This window comes from Copadichromis virginalis, linkage group LG19 (genome assembly GCF_057382275.1).
Source record: "Copadichromis virginalis isolate Kocher_CV1m ecotype Utaka linkage group LG19, C_Virginalis_male_GT1.1, whole genome shotgun sequence".
Lineage (NCBI taxonomy): Eukaryota > Metazoa > Chordata > Actinopteri > Cichliformes > Cichlidae > Copadichromis > Copadichromis virginalis.
In genome coordinates, this window is record NC_140636.1 from 32,922,259 (window position 1) to 32,940,602 (window position 18,344).

At 42.5% G+C, this 18,344-nt stretch overlaps 1 protein-coding gene across 1 annotated transcript in view; it reads right to left on the minus strand.

Moving 5' to 3' along the window:
• The window catches only part of LOC146686552 (fibroblast growth factor receptor-like 1), a 33,559-nt gene extending 15,215 nt beyond the window's left edge, over positions 1 to 18,344 (minus strand). Inside the window, exons 1-2 of the mRNA XM_085441428.1 lie at positions 18,048 to 18,344; positions 17,396 to 17,491 (exon numbers count right to left, since the gene is read on the minus strand). Of these exons, the coding sequence (XP_085297554.1) occupies positions 17,396 to 17,480 (85 nt within the window). The 5' untranslated portion in view covers positions 17,481 to 17,491; positions 18,048 to 18,344. The remainder of the gene's footprint in view (positions 1 to 17,395; positions 17,492 to 18,047) is intronic.

Genomic DNA, 18,344 nt, shown 5'->3' on the forward strand with positions numbered 1-18,344 from the left:
AAATTTTCCTGATTTTCACATTTGGTGTGACCTTGAAGTTCCAATTTTCACCACAATTAAATCAGATATGATATGAAAACTGTAGCCGCTAAACAGACAAATAAACCAAACTGATTACATACTCGTTCCTCTCAGGGCAAGTCTGGTTGTGCTTAAAGGTGAAAAAAGCTGCCAATCACCATCATGACTGACACCCTTCATGTTGTGTTATATTAATGTTTTCTTTCTTTATAAACAGTCAACAAACAGTGTTTTCTACTAATAAAGGCCTTTCCCACAACAGCAACATAACTACTTAATAGATAAGAATTAAATACCTGAAGAAATCCTGTTGTGTATTAACAAAAAATGAAGCCAAATCTATTCTATATAATGGCCAGCAGGTGGCAGAGCCTGTGGTTCCAAAAAGATGTACAATTGTACAGAAAACTGCGAAAACTACGATGGTTCTCAAGCTGAATAGTTTCTTTTCTTTTCTAGTTTTGAGTCTTATTGATAATGGCACGATGATACGTTCATCTTCTTGCGGGGGCTGGAGCCTATTCCAGCTGCCATCATTTTTAAAAATTATTGTCACGATTACAGCCAAAAAGCACACAGCCTTGTGAGATTACTGCAGTATCCCATGGTTTCTCAATCAGATCTACCTTTTATTGGGAGTTACAGAAATCCACAGCAGTAAAAAACATTGCATCTAGCTTGACTAAACATCTGTCAGAAGCAGAAAAGAAGCCAAATGCCATTGTCAGGTTTTTCATTGCATTGGCCAAAACCATCACCGAGCCATTAAGACGCACAACTTGAAGTGGTGTTTTTTAACATCAACTTGAAGGAAAAATGGTCATCTTTTTCCTTGCAGATGAATACCTAAATACATAACATCAAAAATGTCGTAGCAAGAGAGAAATTTGATTATAACTGGATTAAAATCCCTCAACCGACTGAGCCTGGTTCTGCCGCAGATTTCCTTCCATTAAAAGGATTTTTCTTTCCTGCCCACTGTTGCCAAGTGCTTGCTCATAGTGGATCATCAGATTGTTGGGTTTTCTCTCTTGCATTGTAGGGTCTTTATAATATATAGCACTTTCAATCAGCTTTTGTTATTGGGCCCTATTTAAATCAAATTGATTAGCAATATGTTAAAAATTTCCAAATCAATAAAACAAATTCCGAATTTTAACTTGTATTTCTGTCTCTTTTTATTTTCTGTCAGTGGTGTAAACATTCAGGTCAAAGTATTAGCAAGCTAAATAATGAAATTCACTGAACTTTATCGTCTGTTTTCTTTTTAGTTGTATCAATGACTGCATGAAAGATGGACGACGCAACAGCTGCCATGTTGCACTTTTGCAGCCTGAGTTTTCTCAGTCATTGGTGTGGAGGGGAAAGCTATCCGCGGCGCTGTCTTCGGTGGGCCTGACGGTCTCCGTGTCTTGTGGTCCGGGTCATGACACTTCAGGGGTGGGTCTCCTTCAGGAAGTTGCAGCTGTGATTTTTAAATGAAAATACACTGGTCCTTGTATATAATAATAATATTGTTTCTTACAAATAAATACTGTTCAATGAATAATTGCTTACTATCATTTTTTTAGGAAATGGGTTGTTCTATTGTTCTATTAATGGAAAGATGCTCATGAATATGTCTTCTAAGGCTGTTTTCAACAGTTATTTCTGATTGTCTCCCCCCCCCCACCTTCTTCCACCCATTAAAAAAAATACTACAAACGCCCCTGGACAGAGCTCAGTGTCAACCTGACTGAAATTGCTTCATTGGACATAACTGTATAATAATCGGTCTAATATTTTTGCAGTTTATGGCAGGAATAAAGCATATGGCTTAGATCTGTCACATCGATCAATTGTGCTGGGATCAATTTTTGAATAGCGTGACTTTGAAAAATAGACGCTATTTATTATCTAAACTTGCATGAGTTAAAAACTGAGAGCAGTCGATACAATTTAAATTCCATGACTTACAATAATGAACAACAGACCACACTGACACTATACAAGAACATCTGAAGTTTAACATGATCTACTTTCATGTAATGAAAATGCTAAAAAGTGTCTAAATTGAGGAGGTGCTGAGGAAGACTCCATTACTAACGCTGTTAAAATGAGTTTTTCAGCAGCAAACTGAAGGCTGACTGGCTGCTCTCACCTGTCCAGCAAGTCCAGCAGTTCTCAGTAAATGATGGCTACGTTATTGCTTGAATTGCCCAGCTAGCTAATTCTTGCAAAAACCAGAACACAAATCCAAGTTGGTGTGTTGCCAAAAATATCAAAAGATTCCTTCGGTTGTGATGAAAGGGTCTGGGTGATCTTGAACTTGGACACTCGAGCCACTCCTGAGCTTTTTTGGCTTATTACAGTTTTGGCTGTTGCTCCGAGTGCGAGGAATGTGCAACAAAATGACTTCCTCCCTCAATCTCCGTTCCTCCAAAGCTTTTGAAGTCTTTTTTGAAAAACAAGGCATGAAGAAGTGCTGAAATCAAGGACATCGTCTGAATAACTTCAGAAGTGTTTGTGTTGTGTGCATGATTGCATCGTTTCTTCGAGGGTGGGGGGGCTCCATTCTACTCCTCCACCTCCGCCCTCTCAAGGACAGGTTCTCTTAACCTTGGAGTTAAAAGCTTTGAAAGCACACAGAGGCCTTCTGTGCAACAACAACTCCAGGTCTGAGAAATGGGAAATTATTGCCCTTTTAAGATACACAGTTTAAGATGCCTGATATTCAATTTGTCATCACACCATAGAGGAGGTCGATTGTACTGCAACAGACTCTTTTCTGGTTACCTCACAAAGTATCAGTCCTCTACAGACACAGGCATAAATGGACATCTGCCCGACTCATGAGAAACTGGTGAGCGTTTACTTAAATTGTTGGAATTGCTGGAAAATGATACACGTGACCATATGGGCTTTTCCGTACTGCTGCGCTGGTAAAGCGCTGCTTATTATAAGCGAGCTTCATGTGTGAATGGAATCTTTCATAGTGCAGGAAGAGGAGGAGGAGGAGGCCTGGCGACTCACAGAATTAGCTCTGTTTTTCTTTGCTCAATTTGGTGATGGATTATTTTAAGAGAAAGGGGCACATTCAATAAGAAGCATTCTTGTGATTCAGACTAAATATAGCCAGCTTTTACGAAACCTTGTGAGCGGGTTAATGAGCAGTTGATCTGTCGTGCAGGCATCTGTGGAGGGAAATATGTTAGGAAATGTCAGGAAGAGAATGAAAGAAATAAAAAATAATAAATTAAAAAGTTAAAGACTACAAAAGCTTCCAGGCTTGAGCAACGCTCAGATGTGCTGGCAGCTTTCTCCTTGTTTATTTTTTTTCCTCTTTTACTAAACACCTGTGGATTTGTAATGATGTGTACATGCATTTTCTAGTCCATACAAAGTGCTTCGGCCTTAATCATTGCAAACATGTGAATAAAAGGCTGACTAGGCTGCTGACAGCCGTACCAATAGAGAACAGCTGGAAGTTAACCAACCACAATGAGACCAACCCCATAATGCACGCAACACTGTCCGCCTCAATGCACGATACAGTTATTCAAACATTTTCCAATAAAAAGCATTTTGTTGCTTAATCTCCAGCCAACTGCAGGAATTTTCTAAGGCATCAAAAGGCTTTTGCACGCAGGCAGACTGTAGTGATTCATTACTAAGATAAACACAGATCTGAGCGAATGTGTCTTCAGTGTGCAGTATTTACATAAAGGATAAGAGGCGCAGAGACAGACAGGAGCTGGAGAATGCTTCCTCCTCCTCAGGAGCACTGTGTTAGCTCAGCAGAAGGCAGAAGAAGGAGTTTAATGGAGCCTGTGCATCCAGGGAAGCATTCTACAACACATTTTCTTAAAGCCTTAGGACCAATGGCATAATACAAGTTAAAAAAAATGAACAAATAAAAGCAAAGTTCAAGGAATATGAGAGACAATGAGGGGGGTGAAAAACTCCAGCTGGAAACCAAATCCAGAGCCGAAGACTTCACTTGAGACCGGAGGGGTTGGGCGAAAGGTGAGGTGGACACCGCAGCTCAGGGAGTGTGTGAAAGGCCAGAGCTTCTGTTCAGGGGCTGCTTCTGCTGCGCTCGGCTATACATTTCACAAACAGAGATAAAAATCTGCATAAAACAGTGAGACCGGGGAGGAGAGCCATCTTGGCAATTCAAGAAAGGCGGAGGTGAGGGTGGGAAGGGGAGGCTGGGTGAAAGGGGATGGGATACGTGGAGTGGCGAGAGCGGTTGTTCTGACAGCAGTGAGGCAGCAGAGGGTGAAGAATGCCGTCTTTTCTTACCCGTCCAGACGTCCTGCCCAGCAGCTTCACCCAGTGTGGTAATCAATACCGGTTATTTTCCCCTCTCGCCTTTCCAATCAATAGATAAGAGTCGGGTAAGACCAGTCGGGACAATGGCTCTTTCTGTGGCACCATCAGATCTGGGGTGAATAGCAACTGCTTTAGTGGTGGGAATAGTACAGGAGGAGCTATTGGATAACACGAGGGACTAGAAAAACAGCAGAAACAGGGTGGAATAAAAAGAAAAGGGGAATAAGATGCTCCTGTCAATCTATCTGATTAAAGAAGAATCAGAGGAGTAACATCTCTGCCTCTGCTTCCTTCGCCCAGCAAAACAACAGCCTCCTGCCGACTGCTCATCAAAAGAACAGGAAAGAAACAGAGAAGAATTACTCCAGCGTCATAAAGCTCCGGGAAACATCTCCATCACGCGGCTTACCCTTAACAGGCCCTACTGTGGAGTCTTTGAACTCTAAGCTGCTATATTTCATTAAACTTGACGGCCCCAGCTGCCTCGGCTGGAGCAAAAAGCCTGTGCGTGTGTGTAAGCTTTTTTAGTCTCCTCTCTACTCTCTCCTGTGCAACTTAAACAGTTAATTAGTGAATATTTCTACTTGTAAATAAACCAGATTAATTCATTTAAATGTGGATCAGAGGTCTATTATTACCCCTGAAGCAAAGACAACCTCTGCTAACGTCAGAAAAAGTACCTTATATTATATTTTATTATTTAGACCCTTGTTTTTGGAACAAATTGATCACAAGAGAAGATGTGCTGAGAACCAGGTGGCTTACTGCCAAAAGCATCCTGGGGAAAACTTTTATGATTATGTGAAAGGTCTCTTTCACTTCAGGTTAAGGGGTTTCCATGAAGACTGTACTTTTCCAAGTGTGTGGAAGTATGGAACCCTATGGAAAGTCTTTAACCTGAATTAATAGAGGTCTTTCTTGTTGCGTTTTAGTCTTAATACTAGGAAGTGAAAAAGGGGGTTTGCAGTAGAACACCTCCTAGGTTGGTTTTCCAGGATGTTACCTGATCAACCAGCACAGAAAACGGGACATTTCTTTATTTATGGGCTGATCAGGGATCGTTGATGCCTGTTTGTTTCTCTGTGTTAGCAAGATTACCCAAACACTGAAGGAAGGAACGCGATAAAGATTGGAAAGGATCTTTCTTTAAGTCTGTGCAGTAGGGCATTGGCCTTGACGAAGGAGCTGCCCTTTGAATGCTCTTTTAATTACAAACACTGCTTTCAAAGAGACTTGAAAGACGTGTCAAAAAATAGCACTCTGGTTACAGTAGGAACTTCACTGACTTGTGCTGTGTAGTGGTGGGAAAAAGGAGTCAGGGGATTCCCCTTCTTTTCACTTTATTTAAAGGTGAATAGCACAATATCCTGAGTGATGTTACTCCTTTACAGTAAACAGAGGTACTTTAAATGATTTTAACAGTATCATGCCATCAGAGAGCTGGTGCATCAAATGTGTAGTAACTCCCCCAACAAAACGATATTTGACGACCTCCCCTTAACCCTAAATGACGAGTTTTGACTCAGTAATATGTGATATAAGATGTTTGGTTTGGTTTCTATGGTTCTTACCTTACTCAATGACTATTTTGCCAGTGAAATAAAAGCTGTGAGTTTGAGTTTAACTGTGTTTGCTAGTTCCACTAGCTGCTTGTCACGTAACAGTCCATGACAAGTTTTCTGGGGGTTTTTTTCAAGGGTAGTTGCACAGTTCCGAAAAGAGCTTTAAGGGTTATTCTTACTAAGCTTTCAAGAGGTAAAGTGCAAATGCAATTTAACAAATGCATAACTCACACCATTTTGATTTTTTAAGTCTACTACTCAGCCTTTATAAATGATGAAACTGTATATGTGTGAGATTGTCAAACACACTGTTGGTTATGGTCATTGTTGCTGAAGCCCATGCAGAATTGTCTTAAACCTGCATTCTTTGCAGTGGCCAGCAGGGAATGACGTTTGTGGTTCCAAAAAAACAAAAACAAAACCTACTTTTCACTTCATTATGACCTCCGTCAATACTTTCCTAATAAAGTTATGATCTCAGCAGCTACTTTAAAGTCTTACTTTAAGTAGACAATATTGTATAACATATCTCCACATTTAGAACAAATAAATGGTAAGACTGGGTATGCTTTATCCTGTGACTGAAATGCGTGCAGTGGCCTCATATTCTAAGTCAGATCAACTCCTCGCTAGGCATGTCTGTTATCATAAAAAACTAGATGCTAAACTTAAAACAGTAAAGTAAAACAGAGTGTCACAATCCAGTGGATAATGTCATAGAAGCTACATGTGTATTTGAAATACTGATTACAGTTTTTCATATTAAAAAGAGTAATTATCCTGTAATGTGTGACTTACTTTTTGGTTATTTTTTTCTATCTACATCAAAAGGAAAACACTTACTGAACTTATCAAATTTAACAAAGGAAGTGCTGTCAGACTAGGAAATGTTTTCATCTGGAGTTACAAAGTCACGTTTTTCCTCAAATATTTCTGAAATTTAAATATTTTCCCCAAAAATTCCTAGAAAATTGAACATACCGACGGAGTGCCACAATCTTTCATGCAAATGTGAGTCTTGCTGCGCTTGTCCCGTCATAAAGAGAGCACAGCAAGTGGCACTCTAGCCGTTTTATCTCACTCCATTAGGCTAAGGCCTGGTGCACACACACGGGCTGAGTGTGTGCTTAGGGCCACTTATCAGGGAAGAGGCAACAGCGGGGAGGCTGTGAGGAAAGAGGAAAGCCAAACAGAGTGGCAGACACAGAAGGAGAGAGCAGAGACGTGGAGAGAAATAAAATCAGGCAGAGGAGAGAGAAGCAGGGTGAGGGTTAAGGAGAGGAGGGTCACTTTAGAGAGCAGAAGGGAGCAGAGGCTAAGATGGCAGAGAGGCCTTCTTTAACAGAGCTCATAAGGAGAGGAGGGCTGCAGGGGGGAGCAAAAGGCGATTAGGTGGGCCTAGGCGGCAGCAACCAAGAATCCCAACAATCTCGCACCCCACTCCCTGGCCCGCACTCAGCCTCGGCCACATGACACACTCAAACAGACTTTGCCCTCTCTCCATTACAAAGCAGCGCACCAACAAGCACCTGTTTATTACTGTCTGTCTAATACGTTTGGAGGTTGGCCGACCACTTGGCACTAAATGGGACATTGTGGGAATGCCCACATGTTTTGGCTGCACTGCACTGCCAGTGCATTGTTTCTTATTCTCCCTCGCAGACAAACAGATATGAATGTTTAGACACAAACTCGTATTAATCTGTATGTTATCATAGTCCCCCTCGCCAGAGAAAACACAGGGTGTTAAATATTAAACTTCAGGTTAGTATTTAACTGCATAGAGCAGTTCTCCCTCACAGCATCTTGATAAGATAAACTGGTATTCTAGACACTCAAATGGTCTTAAAAGAATAACATTTGTGTAAATTTAATCCCTGATTTGTTTTTTAATTTATGTCTGTACTAATGTGTAAGACTTTGAACTGGTTAAACTGCTCAAAAAACTTCTAAACTCAAACCTAAAATAGCTATTTAGGTGTCACAAGCAGATGTTTTATGCAGGGTGTAAAAAGCCAACAAAGTTGTAGAAACCACACACAATAATTGAGCAAATTTACCCCCTTCAGACATCAAAGGATACTTTTTGTGTTTTTAATTTTGGACTTAGACCGTTGGGCATCCAAGAGTTCAAGGAGCTGCAGCTGAGTCTGAGCCAGGTGGTGAAAAACCTGCAAAGACTTTTGCTGGCATGATATCAACTTTGCAGGTAAGGCTAAGTCTTTGCATAAGTCTAGGACCACATGGAGGCTTTTGCAACCTTTATTGTATTTACCAGAAACCAACAATAACTAAGCTGCTGGGTTACTTTAAAAGCTATGCTATGCTATATTCCAACACCTGATTTTTATTTTTATTCTTAAATAGCACTTTGCATGATTCACAGTTCAAAATAATCCTTATTTATCTCATAGCAGATCTTTTTGGAGCTCCTCAGTTCGTTTACCTTCTGGAAAAAATAATTTTGGCGTTTGTTTCTTCTGTTTGGCCCCTTGAAAGCAACAGATTTGAGCAGTGTGTGGGTGAGACTTCTGTGCTCACAACCAGACTCATTTCAGTCTGTACCAAAAGCTACTGACCCTCTAATCCCATAGTGCACAGATATATATAACCAATGGGATACATGGAGTTTTAAGATGTGAAAAGGGAAAAAACCCTTGCAGATCACTGCTTCAGAGCACAAATGCTGCACAAAAAAAACTATTTCCTCATAGCAAGACTTGTTTTGTTTTTTGGGGGTTTTTTTCCTCTTATCTTTTAGCAGTGAGATGCATCCTGCCTCTCACACCCTCCTCCTTCTCCTTCATCCTTACTGCATTCCACAGTTTGGAAAAAAAAGTGTCCAACCTGCATTTGGCTCATTGTGTACAGTGAGTGACAGAGAAGCACAGAGACTGTAAACAAGAACTATCTGAGTCAGACATGCATCAGTCACCAGTGGACCCAAGTGTGTGTGTCTTTGCGATGATGATGACAGCTAAGCTTGGTGTGAAACACCTCTTATGGCTTTCCAGGAACCTTACACCAGTGTACAGTCTGAGGACAAGCCAATCTCCATGACACTAGGAAGCACTTTACACCAGTGCCTTTGTCAACAAGGCCTTTCAGGACAGGGCCAATGACAGACTGTGATGTAGCAAGAGTGTTTGGGCAGAATGGAGCAATTCAGACAGCGGCGGGAGGGAGGGAAAAGCCGGGGGTGGAGCAGGTGAGGGAAAGAGAAAGGCGGGTGAGACAAGAGACGAGACAGAGCGGGGGGGAGAGAAGGGGAGAGGCAAGACGAGACAGACGGAGGGGGTGGAAGAACTGGCAAAGCTCTCACTGACAGCAATGGGGCCTCCTTGACAATCCAGGAATATTGTCTGAAATCAATCTGTCATCATGGAGCTGTTGAGTCTGTCATTACGATGTGGTACTCGCCCTTTCACAGTGACAATTTGTTCAGTGCTTTCCCAGTTCACCTTACTACTGCACTGTAGAAAGGTCACTGCCCTCTATCCATCTCTGTCTGCTAGTCTGTCTGTCTCCCTCTTTGTTAATCAACTGTCCACACAGAGCTTTGCAGCCCTTTTACCGGAGTGACCTGCAGAGAAACAGACGCCTGATGACCAGAACAGACGTCCTGCTGCAAGAACATCTGTTACATCATCGATTTTCCATATTTCCAGATATCAAAAATAAGCGAACAACAAAAAAGCTTTCTAGAATAATAAGTCCAAGAGTCTACAGCAGTAAACAGGGCTTTCAGGTAAATGCTAACATGTTCACTTTTAAAATAGTGGCATGCTGAATTTTTTAGATTTAATATCTAGCAGTTGCAAGGCATTAAGGCTAATAGAAACTTTGGTCATAAACCAACATTTTGGGCTCATTTTGACCTTTGACCTGATAATGGGTTCATGTAAAAAGTCAGTGGACTCATGTTTTTATAATGAATCCTCTGGGAACCACAAATGTCTGGCATTCTTTCCAACAGTCATTAATGACTGTTGGACTTTTAATGAAGTAAAGTTACTCTCATAGTGAACTAACATGAGAAAGCCAAGGATTCAAAGAAGAATAGACTTCCTGTAAAGCGTGAATTTCTGCCCACAATGTGGTGCCAATCCATCCAGTATAAGCAGTCAAGCGTTCACTGAATTAATGAGCTATTTGACCCGTTGTTGGTGTTACTAAAGGAAAACTGAAGGGATCAGCAAAGTCAGATGACATCATCCCCGAGGGAACTTGAATTTCTGGAGCAAATGTTGTGGCGGTCCATCCAAGAGTTACATAACATTTCAATCTGAACCACAGACTTAGCCACTGCGACTCACTGATTGGTGGACTACCAGGTTAGAAGTATCAAGTGTTGTGTGATCAAGGTGAAACCCCGACAGCTGAAAAATAAAGCCAACAAACAGCACCAGAAACTGCAGTTCCTCGAGTGGCCACTTGAGGATGCCTCCAAAAGCGAGTCATTAAAATCACCACAGACTTCCATGTCATTTTAGTCCAGTTTTACAGCATTTAATAGACATACTTACAACCTGTATAAAAAAAAATCAGTGCTGGTGTCAATGAAAAGTTTCCATTGAAGATGGTGAATTTAATAACTTATCCAACTGCATAATGGAGATTTGGAGTTATGGGTGTGTCCCTAAGCACGTTAATTGGAATAATTTTGGCATCATGATCGGTGCCATTTTGGATTTTTTGGAACCAGAATTAAATATATATTTGTGTGAGTGGGTGGTCCATGTAGCAGAACAGAGGTGCCATCGGCACAGTATCACAAGGCATAGCTAGCGCTGTTGCCTCACACCAAGGAGGTCCAGGTTGGAATCAACCGGCTGGCTGGAACCTTTCTATGTGGAGTATGCATGTTCTCCCCATGCTGGCGTGGATTTTCTCCAGCTACTCCGACTTCCTCCCACAGTCATTCGCCTCTGGCCCAATGAAAACTGGGATGAGTTCCAGCCCCCAAACCACAACTCTTAATTGGACAGGCAGTAGAAAACGGATGGATGTCCATACTTAGTAATGTCACTGACTATGAACATGTTCATAAGTGCAAACCTATAAATAAAATAAAAATTGAATTTCACTCACTGAAATTGAGCAAAATACCTCTTGGATACAATTAAGTGCACAGCAATACATGTAATCTGTCTGATAACTGCATTAAAAAAAGAGCAAAAAGCTACCACAAGTTCCAGTGCTGTGGTGATCCCAAGCAGACAGCTCTCAGCTACGACCACAATTGTTGGCACCCACCTCACTCAGAGTCTACACCAACAATAAAGTAAAACTTTAGCTGTTAATATAATTTAAAGTAGTTTTTTGGTATGAAAGCCAGAGTCAGGAGGATTCATCCTCTGGGGACCTTTACTGTACAGATTTCATAGTAACACAACAGCTGTTGAAATATTTTAGCCTGGACAGACTGACACTGCCATCATTGCTGTGCTTGCATGGTTGAAAATACACAAAAATAATGGCCAGTTCAGCTAATCAAGGCACACAGTAACTGTATGATTGGCATATTGCCACCGTCTGCCAAGTCTTAAAATCTATCTACATCCAGACTGGGGACTGATCCAAGGCCTAAGCTCACATCTCTGTGCAGGAGGAAATCAAATCAGTTTCACTGCATGGTGCAGAATTCCAGCCTGGGACAGCAGTAGCTCTGCTATAAAATATGACAGATTATACTCTTTCCCCCTGAAATGACTTTTCCTCCCGCTGCACTCTTCATGTCAAGGGGGACAGATTTTTTCTATTCATTTGAAAAAGTGGTGCATCCCCAAAATAATAATAAATTTTTTTAAAAATTAAAAAAATCAGAGCTTCGAGCCTTCACATCCCGTGCAGAAACGGGCACATGCAGATTCCATCACAACAGCCTGGATGCTCACAGAAAAATCCTCCTACTTTGGCATATTGTGAGAAGCGGTAGCCTAGACCAGACTGTATAACTGGAATCAATGGGGACAATGTATAAATACTTTCCAGGGTCATTCAAAAGGATCCTTAACGATAAAAAGTGGAAGTGAATAAGCCTCAACGCCAAGTGGGGTCTTACTGAAGCTCATCAGAGGAGAACTGAAACAAGGGGGGGGGGGGGGTTGAGAAGAGAAGCAGAAGCCTCATTCAGAGCTCGTTATCCCAGCCATGCCTTGGCTCGGCTTTCTTTAAGCCCGGCCAGCCACCACTGTTGCCACCACCATAACTTTCAATCATCCTTTTAACTGCTGAGTGGCAGGGTTAGTCAGAGGTTGGAAGGGGTTGTGTGAGGGACTGTCAAGAGATTCCAGATTAAACCCTAGACAGAGGAAGAAGAAGGAACACAGAAAAACAAAGATAGAGCAATCTTTAATGGTTTGATGTGTAGTAATGCATTAAAAATCAAAAAGTTGACTCAAAACCAAAAAGAATAAAAATAAAAGTGGATGGAAAACAATAAGGATCTCCTCAAATGATATGCAACAGGTTCACCCTGGGTGCACGATTTGGTATTCTGATAAGTCAGTCAGAGACTTCAGCAGCACAGATTCTAGCAGGCTGTGGCAAGTACAGCAAACAGGCACACACAGTCAGATGGGGCAGATAATATTTCTGCTCTTTAAATCAGCCTTTTATTCACTAACATCACAATGGCAACTCTCAAACTTGTCCAAACCTGCTCAGTCCAAGAAACACCTTCGAGGCCATCATCGCATTAAAGTTGACAGTATAGATAGTATTTTCCCGAGGCAACAAAATGTTGCTTTGGTACATATTTTGTTGGAGATACAACCAGGATCTAACGCCAGATGAAAGATGTGGAGAAGCAGGAGAAGAAGGAAGTAAAGTTTCAATTTCTGTAACACCCCCCCCCCCTCCCCAAACTCACGTGCCCAGGTATGCATCATAAATCTAGAAGTTAAAATTTACAGGAAAACAAACCTCAGCTTCTCCTGTTGAGCAATGAAAGTGGAGATCAATTGGCATGTCATCATTTCTCCTACTAAACTGACTGAGCGAGCAGCTGTGGAGCACAAAACAGGGAGGAAGGTGGCTGGGTGGGGGAGCGGGGGGTTCGGGGAGGCTCTCCATGACTTGGCTCCTCGAAAGAAAAGAGAAAACAGAGCGAGACTGCAGAAATGAAGGAGGCTTAGAAGGAGGGGTTGCGCAAGACAAACACTTCCCGCTGTGGGGCTGAAATGTTATTGTAAGGTCACTTGTAAGGTTCCAGGAAGGCAGGGACCCTTGCCCCCCTCCCACCTACCCACCCACAAGGCTTGCTTCCAGTCACTCCGTCCACTCGCTTTCTTTGGCCAAGGGTGTAACGCAGCAGCTCTGAGAGTGGAGTCTAAACAGTGTCCGGTGTCATCTTATTTAACACCAAGCAACTGCCAATTAACACAAATCTGTTATTCATACGTCTGCTAAATAGTGCAAGTCAGACCAGCGAAAGGCACAAAGTCGATTATCATCTGAATGGTGGCCGTCCCGACGCCTCTGTGCGAGCAGCTCCGTGGGTTTCGCGAAGGTTAACAGGAGCAAAAGGAATTCTATTTAGCTGAACTCAAATCCATTCAGCAGGCAGGAAGAGTGTGTGTGGTCTGAAAACACTCCCAGAGCCAACTGCCCAAACAAACTAATGAGCATTGTACACACACACACACACACAGACATGGGGACTTTCTTAAAAAGTAAAAAGAAAGGGGGAAAAAATCTGAACATTAGCATACAGCTGAAAGTGGCAGACAATACTTTGTTGAAATTCCACATGAATCTTAATTGAAGTGTCCATTAGAGTCAGTCAATGAGTGGGAGTGCTGCTCACCAGGATTATACGACCCCGCTAAAGTAAACACAGAGTGACCTCCATTATGACTACTTATCACGGCTACGGCTCTTTCCTTTCGTTCCCCTTGGAGAGGTGAAGTCGGACACATTCCTCCCACCAAATGTTTCCTCCTGAACTGACAGGGTCAGCATTGTGCGCTGATAGATTGGGAACAAGGATTGTTATAGCGCTGCTAACATTATTTCCGCGATAGAAACAGAGGGATTTGTAGGCAGGAGGTATATTATTTCCACCTGGTTTAGAGGGGAAGGAGGTGGAGTGGGAATAGTTGTTGGTCTACCTCTGAGGTTTTCCAAATTGCCCCGCGCTCCTTGGATGTCTCATTATCATGACTTTTCTCAGGGTAATTTCAGGCTGCTTAATAAAACGCACGCATATATTCAGAGGCACGAAAGCAGCGCCCATTCGCTCTCGTAACTTCTTCTCACGCAGGCCTACGTGGCACCACCTCAGGAAAAGCGAGTCCCCCGTCTGCTATGAGCTTAAATACACGGCAAATAAGTCCAGTCAAAAGGGATGACGAGGGTTTAAAATTAATTACCGCCGCCCTGTCCAACCTTGGGGGACCACTGCACACAATAATCCATCCATTGTTCTCTGCAAATGGACCCAGCCTCTGTAAATATGGGGCTGTGAAGAGCTGAGAAAGGCTGGGTGGGAGTAAAGGTCAGCTCGAGCCTTGTTTTTAACGACAGCACATTAACTTAACTGACTTCCTTCGACTTTAGACTGGTAATAAATGAGAGGAAATGCAGAGAAAAAGAAGGGGACATGTGTTTAAAAGGGTGGCATTCACTGGTGGACGCGTGGTGTGGGAAACAGAAACGATGCGCCGGACCAGTCGCGGCTTAAAGATGAAGTGCGTCTTCCTTTGACTTCTGCTGTTTGGTGTGGGATGAAAGACAAAAAGGTAACATGAAGCTGATTTTATTTCCAGCACTAAATGAGGCATTAAAGTGCGAGTTGCATAAGGAGGATTAAAAAAACAAACAAACATGTTAAACAGCTTTTCAGCTCTACCCTTTCTCATTCCCCCACCTCGTCTCACCAGCTTGGCCCACAAGCCACTGTTACACCTTCTTACTATGCAGGAAAAAAAAAAATATATATATATATATATATATACATATATATATATATATATATATATATATATATATATATATATATATATATATATATATATATATATATATATATAAGAGGACTTTGGGGCATTTTGTTGCTCAGAAACTAGCGTCATTACGGTTTAAGGAAATGGAAAATGGTCTGAGAGCCAAAACAGCCTTGTGATTTTAAAAGCCTTTGGCATGCAGTTTATCTCATAGTGCATTCTTGGTATGAAACCATGATGTAACTCTGCTATAAAATGTATATTTTCCAACAGGGTCACAGAGGAGTTTGCATGCTCTAAACTTTGCCAGATAGCTTTAGAAGTGAAGGAAATACGTGTGGGGTTAAATCACATAAGAAAAAAGGAAAGGGCTAGTGCAGCAGCTTAAAAGGACCACTGTATTTGATGCCTGGTTCTAATTAAAATGCACCAAAATAGTACCATTCATTGTGCACATTGTTAGCTAGCCCCGGTGCATAACAGGGACACCTGGTGCCTCTGTTTTTTTCTCCCAGGGTGCATTTCTGCAGATCCATATGTCCAGGCTGCTGCATTCCTCGTTTAGCAGAGCCGAACAGTCCCCAGACCTGTCACCACGTTAGAGCTCTGCTGGGACACATCACCGAGCACCTCCTCCAGCTGCTTGGGGAGGCAGAGCAGCACATTTGGGGGGGGGCGGCAGAAGGTGCTAAGATGGAGGAAGTGCAGTGGCTACAAGGGGGTCCAGCTGTGACGTTGCAGCACAGAAAGAGGGAGGTCTGTGTGTATATGACTGAGTGTGTATTTGGGGCTCTCTGTGGTACTAGGGCAGGGGGTCCTGGGTCAGATGTCACCTGGTGACTGACAGCAACAGGCTCAAAGTCGTTCACCCAAACTTACTGTCCTCTCAGGTGCACTGCCTGAAGTGTTTAGATAACAGCAGTAAAGTAACACTCCCTACGTGTTTTTACTGTTTCACACACAAGCGAAAAGGGGGCCCGTCCTTTATGATTTCATTTACATTTGTCAACGATGTCATCATACACTGTTAAGTTTTACAGGGACAGCTTAACAGCTCTGCTGGCCTTCGCTTCGCTACAAAAGCAGAAGCTTTGAATCAACTACCCCCACCTACAGGCTATATTTCACAGCATGTCAGAGTCAAGCTGTTGCATTTGGACTGTAACACAGAACCCACTGTATCCCTGCTTCTGTTGCTGGAACTGTGGGATATTTACACTTCACAGACTGTCAGGGAACGTACAAAAATCATCTCGCTCAGACTCCTTGCCAGCCGCATATCTGCAATTGTACATGTGTCCCTGCATCTGCAACCACTTTCAGAGAAATTATGAAAAGCAGGCTGCAAATGCTTCCCATTGCCTGACATTAAATCAGCTCAGGACCCATCGGACCTCGGCTCCCCACCGTCCAAGCTGGCTTCCCCGTTTTTCTTTGCTCCCTCGCTGACATATGTTAATCTGTAAACACAGAAAATTGCCTGTCTAATCTGATTTAGCCTTCACATCTTGTTTACTTTTGGTTTAGTTGTGCCGTGAAGGCACGGCTGCCACGCTGTGAATGAGGCATTGTCTGCAGACCCACAGATGTAATCTCCCCCTCTAAACTGCCGCCAAGCCTCCCACCCCCGCCTCCTGCCCCCTTCTACCTTGAGCCATGATAGCCACATGCAGGTATTGTACCTATCAGACGCCTCTTGAATCCACTCACACGCTGAGCGGGGAGAATAAAGAAGGCGCTATAGAGCCTGCTTGTTTTGCCAGAGTATAATCTTCGGGGGAAATGTTCTGGTTTTCAGATTTCTCTCATTAAAAACTGAAGCGAAGTTACAAATTCTGCCTCTGGCTTTGACTCATGCCACTGGATTGCATCAGACATGGTTCAGTAGTCGGTGATGGTGGATGAAATCACAGAAATTGTCTCGAGAGCTGTTCACGAGCTGTTGACAAGCTCACTGTAAGTTGTCTTTATAAAGCAGAGTATTGATACTGGCACAAACAACAGCACAGTGAACTGTGGTGAGACTGAGGTTTCCCACTCTCCAGTCGGGGTTACGGTCAAGAAAATATGCACGCACATGAACACACACACAGACACAGGGTGTTGTGAGTCAGGCCCTTTGGCCAGCTACTTGAGAGCTGGACTCTTACACCAACTTGTGTTCTTTCACCCTGGGAAGCTGATGGATGATGTTTGTTTGGTTTTGCTGTAGCGAATGCACACACACACACACACACACACACACACACACACACACACACACACACACGCTGCCATGACTGAAACACACAAACTAGGGGTAGGGGACGGGCTGGTTTGCCCTCTCTCATTCTGCTGTCCTGTGTTGATTTTGGGCTGTGTTTAGAGATTTTTGTGAGTTTTAAGTTTTCCATCTCTTCTCTGCGCGACAGCATTCAAAACCCAACTGAGGCTTTCTTCAGGCTCACAGGAAACCAGCCAGTCAGCTTGGTTAATAATGAGCTACGACTGCTGTATAAATGAAAAGAAAAACCCAAAAAATAAATAATTTTAAAAAATGAAGCAGCTCACCTCTTACGCAGTCAGTCAGCAAAACAGCCTCAAAGATGAGTAACACAATCTTCAGGATGTCCATGCTGTCCAAAGACAAATTCATCTTCCCTAAACCTGAAAGACACATGCACAAACAGTTACACTGCTGGAGGATATCAAGACATTTGTATACAAAATAGTTTAAATACTATAGCTTGCTTATAAAAGTCCTGACCAAACCTAATATGCACTATATCACTAACAAACTGGAAGTTCCCAAACTAAGACACCTGGGATCTTTTTGTGGTTTATAAGGAAGTTTAAGGATTTTAAAATGAAAACCAAGCAGAATTTATTTAATGGCAATATTAACATATAAAGTTAACGTTAAATAACACAGGATGTGTGCAGTTTTTCCACTCCTTCCAACTACAGGTAGACACCTAGGTTTGGGACTCTACATTAGGGTCAATATTGAGGGTTTAAAAAGTGCTGAATATCTTAATAGCACAGTTATGTATCTAAACGACATATTCAGATACAAAATCAAGGTCTGGGAAAGCAAAGCGTTCATGGAAACTGTTGCTTTTGGCTAGTTTCTTGATGTGCTTACAGTAAAATATCCCTCCAGCTGCTCAAATGAAGGTCGGGTGAGAATGCAAATAAAAGTATAAATAGGACTTTAACATACCTTAATATTCAGTGAATTAAGTCAGCCTCGTATCAGCCTCTTGACTGAAATGCTTTTAGCTAAAGTCCGTGTCGAGTCCATGAATCAAAAGTGACAGCGGTCGACTTTCCACCGACCTCTAACAGACCAGCACATGCCTCTCTCCGGGATAAAATAACGGATTCACGGCTGCAATAAAACCGGACACTTCCATAAATCACAATAACAAAGTTTCCAAAGTGTTAGGGAAAAGAAAACTCAGGGAAGTCCAGTCCGGTCCGTGTAGTCCGCTTCATCCACAGAGTGACTTTTCCAGGA